This window comes from Callithrix jacchus, chromosome 12 (genome assembly GCF_049354715.1).
Source record: "Callithrix jacchus isolate 240 chromosome 12, calJac240_pri, whole genome shotgun sequence".
In the NCBI taxonomy this organism is placed as follows: domain Eukaryota; kingdom Metazoa; phylum Chordata; class Mammalia; order Primates; family Cebidae; genus Callithrix; species Callithrix jacchus.
In genome coordinates, this window is record NC_133513.1 from 43,044,619 (window position 1) to 43,056,866 (window position 12,248).

The following is a 12,248-nucleotide window of genomic DNA, read 5'->3' on the forward strand; positions in this document are numbered from 1 at the left end:
ATGCTTTTAACTTTTCCCTCTTCAGAATTATGTTGGCTGTGGGTTTGTCATAGATGGCTTTTATTACCTTGGGGTATGACCTTTGTATGCCAATTTTGCTGAGGGTTTTCATCATTAAAAAATGCTGGATTGTGTCAAATGCTTTTTCTGTGTTTATTGAGATGATCATGTGATTTTTGTTACAAATTCTGTTTATGTGGTGTATCACATTTATTGACCTGTGTTATGTTCAACTATCCCTGGATCCCTGGTATGAAACCCATTTCATCACGGTGATCTTTTTAATATGCTGTTGGGAAGGACAAAACATTGCTCAATGAAATGATGGACACAAACAAAAGGAAAGACATCTCCTGCTCATGAATGGATAGTATGAATATTGTAAAAATAAGCATATAGCCAAAAGCAATCTATAAATTCAATGAAATTCCCATCAAAATACCATCATCCTTCTTCACAAAAGTAGAAAAAAATAATACTAAAACTGATATGGGACCAAACAAGACTCCACATAGCAAAATCAAAATTAAGCAAAAACAACAAATCTGGAGGCATCAATCACATTCCCTAATTTCAAACTATATTATAAAGTCATAGTTACCAAAACCGCATGCAACTGGTATAAACACAGGCACATACACCAATGGAACAGAAGAAAGAACCCAGAAATAAACCCAAAAATTTATAGCCAAATGATCTTCAACAAAGCCAACTCAAATATAAAGTGAAGAAAGCAAACCCTATTCAACAAATTATGCTGGGATAATTGGCAAGCCATATGCAGGAGAATGAAACTGGATCCTCAACTATCATCATACACAAAAATCAACTCAAGATGAATCAAGCACATAAATCTATGCCTGAAACCATAAAAATTCCAGAAGACAACCTTGTATAAACCCTTCTAGACACTGGCTTAGGCAAACACTTCATGACCAAGAACGCAAAAGCAAATACAACAAAAACAAGTAGGTAAGACTTAACTGAAGAGCTTCCGCACAGGGAAAGAAACGATCGGCAGAGTAAACAAACGACCCAGAGTGGGAGAAAGTCTTCACACTCTTATATATCTGACAAAGGGCTATTATCCAGAATCTACAAGGAACTCAAACAAATTACAATTTACAAATTTCAATTACAGAAATATGCAACCAGCCCAAATGCCCATCAGTCAATGAGGGGATAAAAAAATGTGATATACGTGCATATGTTTTATATACATATTATATATATGATGGAATACCACTCAGTTACAATAAGGAATAAATTAATGGCATTCCCAGGAACCTCGATGAAATTGGAGATTATTATTCTAAGTGAAGTAACTCAGGCATGGACAACTAAACATTGTATATTCTCATTCATACGTGGGAGCTAAGCTACGAGGATGCAAAGGCATAAGAATGATACAACAAAGTCTGGAAACTTAGGGGAAAGTATGGGAAAAGGGTGAGAAATAAAAGACTACAAATCAGGTTTAGTGGATACTAATCAGGTAATGGGTGCACCAAAATCTCACATATCATCACTAAAGAACTTACTCATGTAACCAAATACCACCTGTTCCCCCCAAAACCTACTGAAATATAAAATAAATAAACTATAGCAATCTTCTCAGCAAACATAAATAAAATAAAAGAAAAACTAAAGTTTAGGTTTTTCTCTCTCCTTTTTGGCAGGACAAATTTTAGGCATGTCTTTAAACTATTAATAACTTTTTTCCTTTTTCTGAGACAAGGTCGGACTTTGTCACCCAGGCTGAAGGGCAGTGATGCAATGATGGTTAATGCAGCCCCAAACTCCTGAGCTCAAGCAATCCTCTGCCTCAGCTGCCTGAGTAGGTAAAACTAAAGGCATATGCCACTATGCCTGGCTAATTTGTTAGTTCACCATTTTGTAGAGATGAGGTCTTGCTTTGTTGACCAGGCTTAAAATAAACATATCTTAATTAACTTAAATATTTGTAACACTGTGAGCATTCAAGAAAAGAGCTCCATCTATGTTATGAAGTAATAAGATAATACCATTAATGATATTAATGAAATTAAACTTTGATTTACACTTTAATAGAGGTCCTAAATTTGGATTTAATATAATAGATTCATCATAAACTTACTTCCTCTCCCTCTAGACATCTCATTAGTCACAAAATAAAGGAAAAACACAGTGCCAGGAGAATAAGTTGAAAAGAGATACTTTTTAATAAATCCTGAGACAAAAAAGTAGATAAAAAGTGGTAAATAACAGAAAAGCACAACTATGATGCCTAAAGAAAGTGACTGGAGGCCGGGCAAGGAGGTTCACACCTATAACCCTACCACTTTGGGAGGCCATGGAATTCAAGACCAGCCAGGCCTACATGGTGAAACCCCATCTCTACTAAAAATAGAAAAATCAGCTGGCTATGATGGCAGTTGCCTGCAATACCAGCTACTCAGCAGGCTGAGCAGAGAATTGCTTGAACCAAGGAGGCGAAGATTGCAGTGAGCTGAGATGTCACCACTGCACTCCAGCCCAGGTGACAAACCAAGACTCTGTCTCAAAAAAAGAAAGAAAAAAAAAAAAAGAGAAAGTGACTGCAACAGAAGCGAGCCATTGGTCTTGTAGAACTAAAGGTGGGCTGTGAACTTAGAGGCAAATAGCACTTTAAAAAGTAGTGCAAAATGTAAAACAAAGCCACCAAGGTCAGTTGAAAATCTGTGGTTAGAGACTCACATCCACCTGTTCTCCCATCTGATAAGAAACTTAGATGTGTGTTCCCTGGATATACCAAACCTGAGAATTTCTGGCTCCCAACTACCAAAGATTAAACCTGAGACATAAAGAAAACTATACACCAAAAATGGAACTCCAACTTGCTTCCCTAACTCTGCTTTTGGAAAGCAAGTAGTCAGGCAGAAACTTAAAAGAACATTCTCAAGAAACTAAACTGTCTTGAATAAAGATCCCCAGGTAATACACTGAGGTCTCCCAAATGAAAAGCTAGTTGCCTCCACAACCTCACACTGAGTGCCATCAGTTAACAAAAGTCCTGCTTCCAAATCAAGCAAGCAAGCCAGGGACCACCACACATTGGAGTAAAGCCTCCAACAAGAGAGACTAAAACAACACACAAATTCATGGGACCAGTCAAAATCAGAGGCAAAACTTTTTAAAAAATGTTAAAACTCTCCAAAAATATATATATATAAAATTGAAGGGAAAAAATGGGAAACCAAAGCAGGTCTACTGGTCTAAGCAGTGTAGCGCCTGAGTAACATGACTATCAGAAAAAAGGAACAGAGAAAATAAAAAACATTCTCAAAAAGAGACTCTGCAGACTTAGTAGCCTCAGTAAAATGAAAAGATCCCCCGCCATGCTGTTATTATAAAATTTCAGAATCTCAGAGATAAAAAAGCTCCAAAAAAGCTTCCAAAAACACATAAAAACGTGGTTATAAATAACATGTCATGCACTGGCAATAGATTCAAGAAAACAAGGTGATGAGAGCAGAATTGCAGAATATCTTCAGAACCATAAAATTTAGATTCAACCTAGAAGTTTACTCTCTATCAAGGAAGAAGAATTTTAAGACTGGTCAGATCTCTAAACATCTCTGCCCAGGAACGTGTGCTTAAGTACAACTAGAGAGGATAACAAGACAAAAAAAAACACAGAATCTAGGACTCACGTGATCCCACACAAGAAGGCAGTTATGTGAGATTCCCAAAAGACTTTAAAAAGATAGCACAGATAGACTAAAAGATCAAGTATATCTAGGTAAATCCACTCTATACTAAACTAGGATGACAAAAGGCCAAAGAAAGGCTGCCCACCACCGGCCAAAAACAAAGAAGAACAGATATGTTTTAGCAGATGGAAAATATCTTTGAAAGGCATGTGATAAATGCTACGACACTTGAGTGTGTGTGTGGGTAATCAGCTGTTAGAAAACAGGCAAATGAATATAGTCAGAAAATCAGCTTCATGCTAAAAAATAATGGATGTGAAATGTAAATTATATGTAAAATATAATTTAACAATTATTATTTTTCAATAAAGTGACAGACCATCCAGAGGCTACGTATTGCATTTGGCTGGATAAACCAGCATAGGCCAGGAAAAAAAGATGATCCAGAAGAAGTGCAGAAGTGCTCAGATTTCAGAACTGTTTCAGAGAAAGAATGAAGGAATATGTAATGAAGAGACACAGTGAAAACAACATATAACTCAGCAGTGAATAATATGTGGATAGCCATAATCATGTCAATATTACTGATTGAATTAAAAAGTGTGCTACAATTGAAAGAAACAGAGGGAGAAAAATAAGGTCATGGTTAGCAAGGAAGATAAGCCTTCACCTGCTGTGACAGAGGGTCAATACACCATACTGACAATTAACTTAGCTCTTTTTGTTGTTTCATTAAAAATAAGACTAAATATTTAAAGCAGATCTTTATACCACAACCAAGTATTGAAATTTAACTTACGTGTCAGAAATCCTTAAAAGGTGGGTACACTAAGCTGAAGATTTTTTGGGATAAATTTGATAGGAAAGAAGAAGAGATTCAGAAAATCCATGAAACGAGGTCCAATCTATCACCACTGGGTCCCCATTATAATAAAAAGTAATCAAAACAGACATACTTTTACATCAAACAATCAATTCCTAAACTTTTTGACTGTTTACTTACATGGTTTCTAAGGCTGTTTTCTCCTATTTCTTGTGCTAAGAATAAAAGAAAAAAAAGGTCACTTCTGACACAAATAATATAAAAGTAGTTGTTAAAATATTACTGACTACTATGTATAATCAGAAAAAATTCCATTTAAAAAAATTAATTTCAACAATTTATAATTTAAATTTTCTGGCATGATAAATCTCATAAAGTAAAATACAAAAACTCAGATTTATTTTTTGACCTAGGTTACTTTCTGTTTTGTTACATACGAGTGAAATAATGCTCATGTAAAAATAGGCAAAAAAATTAGGCCAGATAAAAAATTTAGCTAACTAAAAAATTTAATTGTTGCATATATGAGCCATGATCCGTTAGTATTCTCCCATTCTGGATTTACATATAGCTTAATTACCAGAATCTAAGAGCTAACAGCTCTAAGAACTACTTGCTGGCCAGGCACCTATCTCTAGATGCATCAGAATCCCGGTAAGCCTCTCCAACCACAATTAGTGGTCATCTACTAATATGTCGCTACAAAAAAAAAACAAACAAAAACAGGGTCTTTACACAACTGAAAAGTAACCAATCTTAATCTTTTGTTTGTTCTTTTTTTTTTTTTTTTTTTGATATAAAGGAGTCTCCCTCTGTCACCCAGGCTAGAGTAAAATGGTATGACCTTGGCTTACTGAAACCTCCGCCTTCAAGGTTCAAACGATTCTCCTGCCTCAGCCTCTGAGTAACTGGGATTAGAGGTGCACCATACCATGCCCAGCTAGTTTTTGTTTTAGTAGAAACAAGGTTTCAGCATTTTTGTCAGGCTGGTATCGAACTCCTGACCGCCTGATCCATCCACCTCCACCTGCCAAAGTGCTGGGATTACAGGCATGAGCCACCACACCCGGCCAAATTTAAATGTTTAAAAAAGTAAAAAAATTTGGATATGGTGCCTGCAGCAAAAAAAAAAAAAAAAAAAAAAGAAAAAAGGCAGAATAGTAAGAGCTTCAAGAGGGATTTGGGCCTTGCTTTGTTTCTTATACTGCCTCCACCTTTAGTGCTGGAAGGGCCTTATAGGCAAACATTCCCATCACTGAAGTGTGAGAGACATGGAATAGCTTTTCTTTTTTCTGCTTTCATGCTCTCCAGGTGTGATGAGCCCATGTCTCTGAAAGTAAGTGGAAAATACACCTCTGATATGGTTTGGATATGTCTCCCTCTCCAAATCTCAGGTTAAAATGGGACCCTTAATGCTGAGGACAAGGCATAGTGAGAAGTGTTTGGATAACAGTGGAGCATTCCTAATAAATGGCTTGGTGCCATTCCCATGGTAAAAAGCAAATTCTCATTTTGGTATTAAACCAAAATGAGTTTTTCTTTTTGTTTGTTTATTTAAATGAAATGTTTTATTGAGAGAGAGAGACAGAGAAACAGAGAAGAGAGAAAGCTTCCACGAGAGACTGTGTGGAAGTAAGACCTCAGAGGGAAAATCCAAGAAGGAGAAAAGACCTCCGACTATGTGGGATAATATGAGTTTTTCTAAAAAGTTTTTATAATACATCTGATCAAACAAGATTTTTCACTCTTTGTCTTGGCAGAAAAAACAATGTTTTTTCTCACTACCTGTTTGGGATGTCCATGTTTCAGAAGAGCTCAACTCCAAGGAACTATCTATAAAGAAAAAATACATAATCACTTATAATAATTTTTCACCTCATTTATTCAAAAAGGAAGGTACATGTCTCACTACCTGTTTGGGATGTCCATGTTTGAGAAGAGCTCAACTCCGAGGAACTATCTGTAAAGAAAAAATACACAATCACTTATAATAATTTATCACCTCATTTATTCGAAAAGGAAGCCATCTCACTACCTCTACTTTTATTCTTATCCATTGGGAAAAGGGACATAAAATTAAACATAAAGGTAAATCCAAGACTCCTCCACTACATGAAAAATTGTGTTGATAAATAGATGGGAAAATCAATGAACAAAAAGTTGACATGTTTTCACTAACATGATAACAAGCAAAGTATATCACATGTTAAAAAAACACAAGAGAATATGTAAAAATTTCATAATTTTAAACAAATATGAGTTTTCCTAAACACTTTCTATTATACACCTCATCAAACAAGAGTTCTCACTCTTTTTCCTGGTGGAAAAAAACAACGTTGTCTCACCATCTGCTGAGTATTTCCTTCCTTCTGGATGATCAGAAGGGTCACACTCCAAAGCCCTATCTATACAGCAAGAAAAGAAAAAATATGTAATCATTTCTAACAATTTATCAACTCATTTATTCGAAAAAGAAGCCATTTCTACCCCTACTTTTATTCTTATCCATTGGAAAATGGACAAAAAATTAAACATAAAGATAAATCTAAGACTCCTCCACTACATGACAAATTGTATTGATAAAAAGAAAATGCATGAACAAAAAGTTGACATGTTTTCACTAACATGATAACAAGCAAAGTATATCACATGTTAACATAACACAAGTGAATACGTAAAAATTTTAAAAATTTAAACCAATATGAGTTCTGCTAAACACCTTCCATTATACACCTCATCAAACAAGAGTTTTCACTCTTCTTCTTGGTAGAAAAAAACAATGTTATCTCACCATTTGATGGATATTTCTTTCCTTCTGGATGATCAGAAGGGTCGGACTCCAAAGCTCTATCTATAAATATACAGAGAGAAAGGAAAGAGTATGTAATCACTTATAATAATTTATGAACTCATTTATTCGACAAGGAAGCCATTCCTACATTTACTTTTATTCTTATCCATTGGGAAAACAAACAAAGAATTAAACATAAAGATAAATCTAAGACTCCTCCACTACATGACAAATTGTGTTGATAAAAAGATGAAAAAATCTATGAACAAGTTGACATAGTTTCACTAACATAACAAGTAAAGTATATCACGTGAAAATAACACAAGTGAATATGTGAAAAATTTAAAAAATTTAAACCAATATGAGTTCTGCTAAACATCTTCTATTATACACCTCATCAAGCAAGACTTTTCACTCTTCTTGGTAGAAAAAAACAATGTTATCTCACCATCTGCTGGATATTTCTTTCCTTCTGGATGATCAGAAGGGTCGGACTCCAAAGCTCTATCTATACATACACAGAGAGAAAGGAAAAAGTATGTAATCACTTATAACAATTTATCAACTCACTTATTTGACAAGGAAGCCATTCCTACACCTACTTTTATTCTTATCCATTGGGAAAAGGGACAAAGAATTAAACATAAAGATAAATCTAAGACTCCTCCACTACATGACAAATTGTGTTGATAAAAAGATGGGAAAATGCATGAACAAAAAGTTGACATGTTTTCAGTAACATAACAACAAGCAAAGTATATCACATGTTAACATAACACAAGTGAATACATAAAAATTTTAAAAATTTAAACCAATATGAGTTTTGCTAAACACCTTCTATTATACACCTCATCAAACGAGAGTTTTCACTCTTCTTCTTGGTAGAAAAAAACAATGTTGCCTCACCATCTGCTGGATATTTCTTTCCTTCTGGATGATCAGAAGGGTCAGACTCCAAAGCTCTATCTATACATACACAGAGAGAAAGGAAAAAGTATGTAATCACTTATAACAATTTATCAACTCACTTATTCGACAAGGAAGCCATTCCTAAACCTACTTTTATTCTTATCCATTGGAAAAGAAAAAAAGAATTAAACATAAAGATAAATCTAAGACTCCTCTACGACATGACAAATTGTGTTGATAAAGATTGGAAAATCTATCAACAATAAGTTGACATGGTTTCACTAACATAACAAGTAAAGTATATCACGTGAAAATAACACAAGTGAATACGTAAAAATTTTAAAAATTTAAACCAATATGAGTTCTGCTAAACACCTTTCATTATACACCTCATCAAACAAGAGTTTTCACTCTTCTTCTTGGTAGAAAAAAACAATGTTGTCTCACCATCTGCTGGATATTTCTTTCCTTCTGGATGATCTGAAGGGTCGGACTCCAAAGCTCTATCTATACATACACAGAGAGAAAGGAAAAAGTATGTAATCACTTATAACAATTTATCAACTCACTTATTCGACAAGGAAGCCATTCCTACACCTACTTTTATTTTTATCCATTGGGAAGAGAAACAAAGAATTAAACATAAAGATAAATCTAAGACTCCTCCACTACATGACAAATTGTGTTGATAAAAAGATGGGAAAATCTATGAACAACAAGTTGACATAGTTTCACTAACATAACAAGTAAAGTATATCACGTGAAAATAACACAAGTGAATATGTGAAAAATTTAAAAAATTTAAACCAATATGAGTTCTGCTAAACATCTTCTATTATACACCTCATCAAGCAAGACTTTTCACTCTTCTTCTTGGTAGAAAAAAAAATGTTATCTCACCATCTGCTGGATATTTCTTTCCTTCTGGATGATCAGAAGGGTCGGACTCCAAAGCTCTATCTATACATGTACAGAGAGAAAGGAAAAAGTATGTAATCACTTATAACAATTTATCAACTCACTTATTTGACAAGGAAGCCATTCCTACACCTACTTTTATTCTTATCCATTGGGAAAAGGGACAAAGAATTAAACATAAAGATAAATCTAAGACTCCTCCAATACATGACAAAGTGTGTTGATAAAAAGATTGGAAAATCTATCAACAATAAGTTGACATGGTTTCACTAACATAACAAGTGAAGTATATCACGTGAAAATAACACAAGTGAATACGTAAAAATTTAAAAAATTTAAACCAATATGAGTTCTGCTAAACATCTATTATACACCTCATCAAGCAAGACTTTTCACTCTTCTTCTTGGTAGAAAAAAACAATGTTATCTCACCATCTGCTGGATATTTCTTTCCTTCTGGATGATCAGAAGGGTCAGACTCCAAAGCTCTATCTATACATACACAGAGAGAAAGGAAAAAGTATGTAATCACTTATAACAATTTATCAACTCACTTATTCGACAAGGAAGCCATTTCTACACCTACTTTTATTCTTATCCATTGGGAAAAGGGACAAAGAATTAAAAATAAAGATAAATCTAAGACTCCTCCACTACATGACAAATTGTGTTGATAAAAAGATGGGAAAATGCATGAACAAAAAGTTGACATGTTTTCAGTAACATAATAACAAGCAACGTATATCACAGGTTAACATAACACAAGTGAATAGGTAAAAATTAAAAAATTTAAACCAATATGAGTTCTGCTAAACACCTTCTATTATACACCTCATTAAACAAGAGTTTTCACTCTTCTTCTTGGTAGAAAAAAACAATGTTGCCTCACCATCTGCTGGATATTTCTTTCCTTCTAGATGATCAGAAGGGTCAGACTCCAAAGCTCTATCTATACATGCAAGGAGAGAAAGGAAAAAGTATGTAGTCACTTATAACAATTTATCAACTCACTTATTCGACAAGGAAGCCATTCCTACACCTACTTTTATTCTTATCCATTGGGAAAAGAAACAAAGAATTAAACATAAAGATAAATCTACGACTCCTCCACTACATGACAAATTGTGTTGATAAAAAGATGGGAAAATGCATGAACAAAAAGTTGACATGTTTTCAGTAACATAACAACAAGCAAAGTATATCACATGTTAATATAACACAAGTGAATACGTAAAAATTTTAAAAATTTAAACCAATATGAGTTCTGCTAAACACCTTCTATTATACACCTCATCAAACAAGAATTTTTACTCTTCTTCTTGATAGAAAAAAACAATGTTGGCTCACCAACTGCTTGAGATTTCTTTGTCTTTGGATGATCAGAATAGTGGGACTCCAAAGCCCTATCTATACAGAGAGAAAAGAAAAAAGATGTGATCATTGTAACAACTTATCAACTCATTTATTCAATAAGGAGGCCATTTTAATACCTCTACGTTTATTCTTATCCATTGAAATGAATGTATAGAAATAAGATGAGGCCAGACAAGCTGGTGCATGCCTGTACTCCCAGCTACCCAGGAGGATGAGATAAGAAAATCCCTCGAACCCAAGTCTGGAATTTAGGCCAGCATGAGTGACATAGTGAGACTCTTTTTTATTTAAGAAAAAGAAAGAGGTAAATGTTCCCTATAAATTGTGTAAAATCAACTTTGCATAAAATAAATCAAGATGGCAATCCATTTTAAAAGCAAGGCCTATTTTATATACAAAGTATAAGATGTATTCTGGAGTTTAAAATTTTTTTAAAAAGTAAATTCAGCATATTTGTCACTTCCACAACATTCTGAAGACACAGAATATTAGCTCTGTTGAGCAGCTGTCGTCCATAGTCATGTGAGATCTCTGTCTTCATTTCTTCATTAGGAATACAGAGGGAGAACATACACAAGCCTTCTTTGTATTGGAAGGGGCCAAAAGAGACATACATAAACTGTATTGTAATCCTAAAGAATAGCAATAAAGAGCCTTTTTTGTTCTCTAATCCAGCACTACCCATCTATAAACTGTTGTGTAAAATCACTCACAGGCTTTCCTTACACCAGCAACCAGAGTATAAGTTTACACAAGTACTTACACATTTTGTGTATAAAGGTATAGTCAATTCACATAATATATTTGTTTATTCAAAATTCCTAAACATCTTGAAAAGTGAGTATAGTACTCCAAGTTACAATGTCACATTCATCATGAATGTTAATTATTCTACCTCTGGAAAAAACTAAGAGCCCAACCAATGTTGGTTTTTTTGTTTTGTTGTGTGTGTGTGTTTTTTTTTTTTACTTTAAGTTCTGAGATACATGTGCAGAACGTGCAGCCTTGTTAGATATGTATACATGTGCCCTGGTGGTTTGCTGCACCTATAAACACATCTTTAAGGTTTTTAAACCCCACATGCATTAGGTATTTGATCTAATGTTCTCCGTCCCCTTACACCCCACCCAACAACGAACCCCACAGTGTGTGGTGTTCCCCTCCCTGTGGCCATGTGTTCTCAACTAACACTTACGATAGAGAATATGTGGGGTTTAGTTTTTGTTCCTGTGAGTTTGCTGAGAACGATGGCTTCCAGCTTCTTATGCTTTATGTTCTTATCTTTGAACAAGATGCTATTGTCAGGTGGGGGAATGACTAACGGGGAGCCATGGCAGCAAACACTCTTCCACAGTTTTAACCTTCAATCTTTAAGTTACATGTTAAGTCTACATTGACATTTCATGTCTTTTGAAAGTTTTGACCACGAACCATCCGTACCTCTCTTTTAGAACAAGGAGGTAAATAAAGTCTGTTAAGTCACCAGAATAAATCTAGAGACACATTTTGTCAAAGTAAGAATTTTAAACTCATCAGAGCCTCACAGGCAAACTCCTTTGGAGGAAAACAAACACCCATTTTTCTGCAGCCCTGGCCATGAAATTTCATACCTTTCACAATTATTTAAGCACCCTCCCATTTTCTTTCCTTTTGCATTCAAATTACAGTTAGAAAAAAATAAGCACCTATCAAGGTAAGAGATCGAGACCATCCTGGTCAAGATGGTGAAACCCCATCTGTACGAAAAATACAAAAAATTAGC

General features: G+C 34.6%; 1 protein-coding gene across 39 annotated transcripts in view; it reads right to left on the minus strand.

Moving 5' to 3' along the window:
* Nucleotides 1–12,248, minus strand: part of LOC103791257 (cyclin-Y-like protein 2) — a 58,922-nt gene that overhangs the window by 45,429 nt on the left and 1,245 nt on the right. For 3 of the 39 annotated variants that reach the window (XR_013524852.1, XR_013524851.1, XM_078345389.1), the window contains exons 2-13: nt 10,460–10,519; nt 10,002–10,061; nt 9,545–9,604; nt 9,095–9,154; nt 8,642–8,701; nt 8,192–8,251; nt 7,734–7,793; nt 7,286–7,345; nt 6,840–6,899; nt 6,407–6,454; nt 6,280–6,327; nt 4,675–4,709 (exon numbers count right to left, since the gene is read on the minus strand). Coding sequence is in view for 33 of the 39 variants with exons in the window: in XM_078345389.1 (XP_078201515.1) it covers nt 4,675–4,709; nt 6,280–6,327; nt 6,407–6,454; nt 6,840–6,899; nt 7,286–7,345; nt 7,734–7,793; nt 8,192–8,251; nt 8,642–8,701; nt 9,095–9,154; nt 9,545–9,604; nt 10,002–10,061; nt 10,460–10,519 (671 nt within the window). In the remaining 6 variants the exon portion in view is untranslated. Of the gene's footprint in view, nt 1–4,674; nt 4,710–6,279; nt 6,328–6,406; nt 6,455–6,839; nt 6,900–7,285; nt 7,346–7,733; nt 7,794–8,119; nt 8,252–8,641; nt 8,702–9,094; nt 9,155–9,544; nt 9,605–10,001; nt 10,062–10,459; nt 10,520–12,248 lie in introns of all 39 variants that reach the window. The other 36 variants (XR_013524850.1, XM_078345385.1, XM_078345384.1 and 33 more) reach the window with 31 other exon arrangements.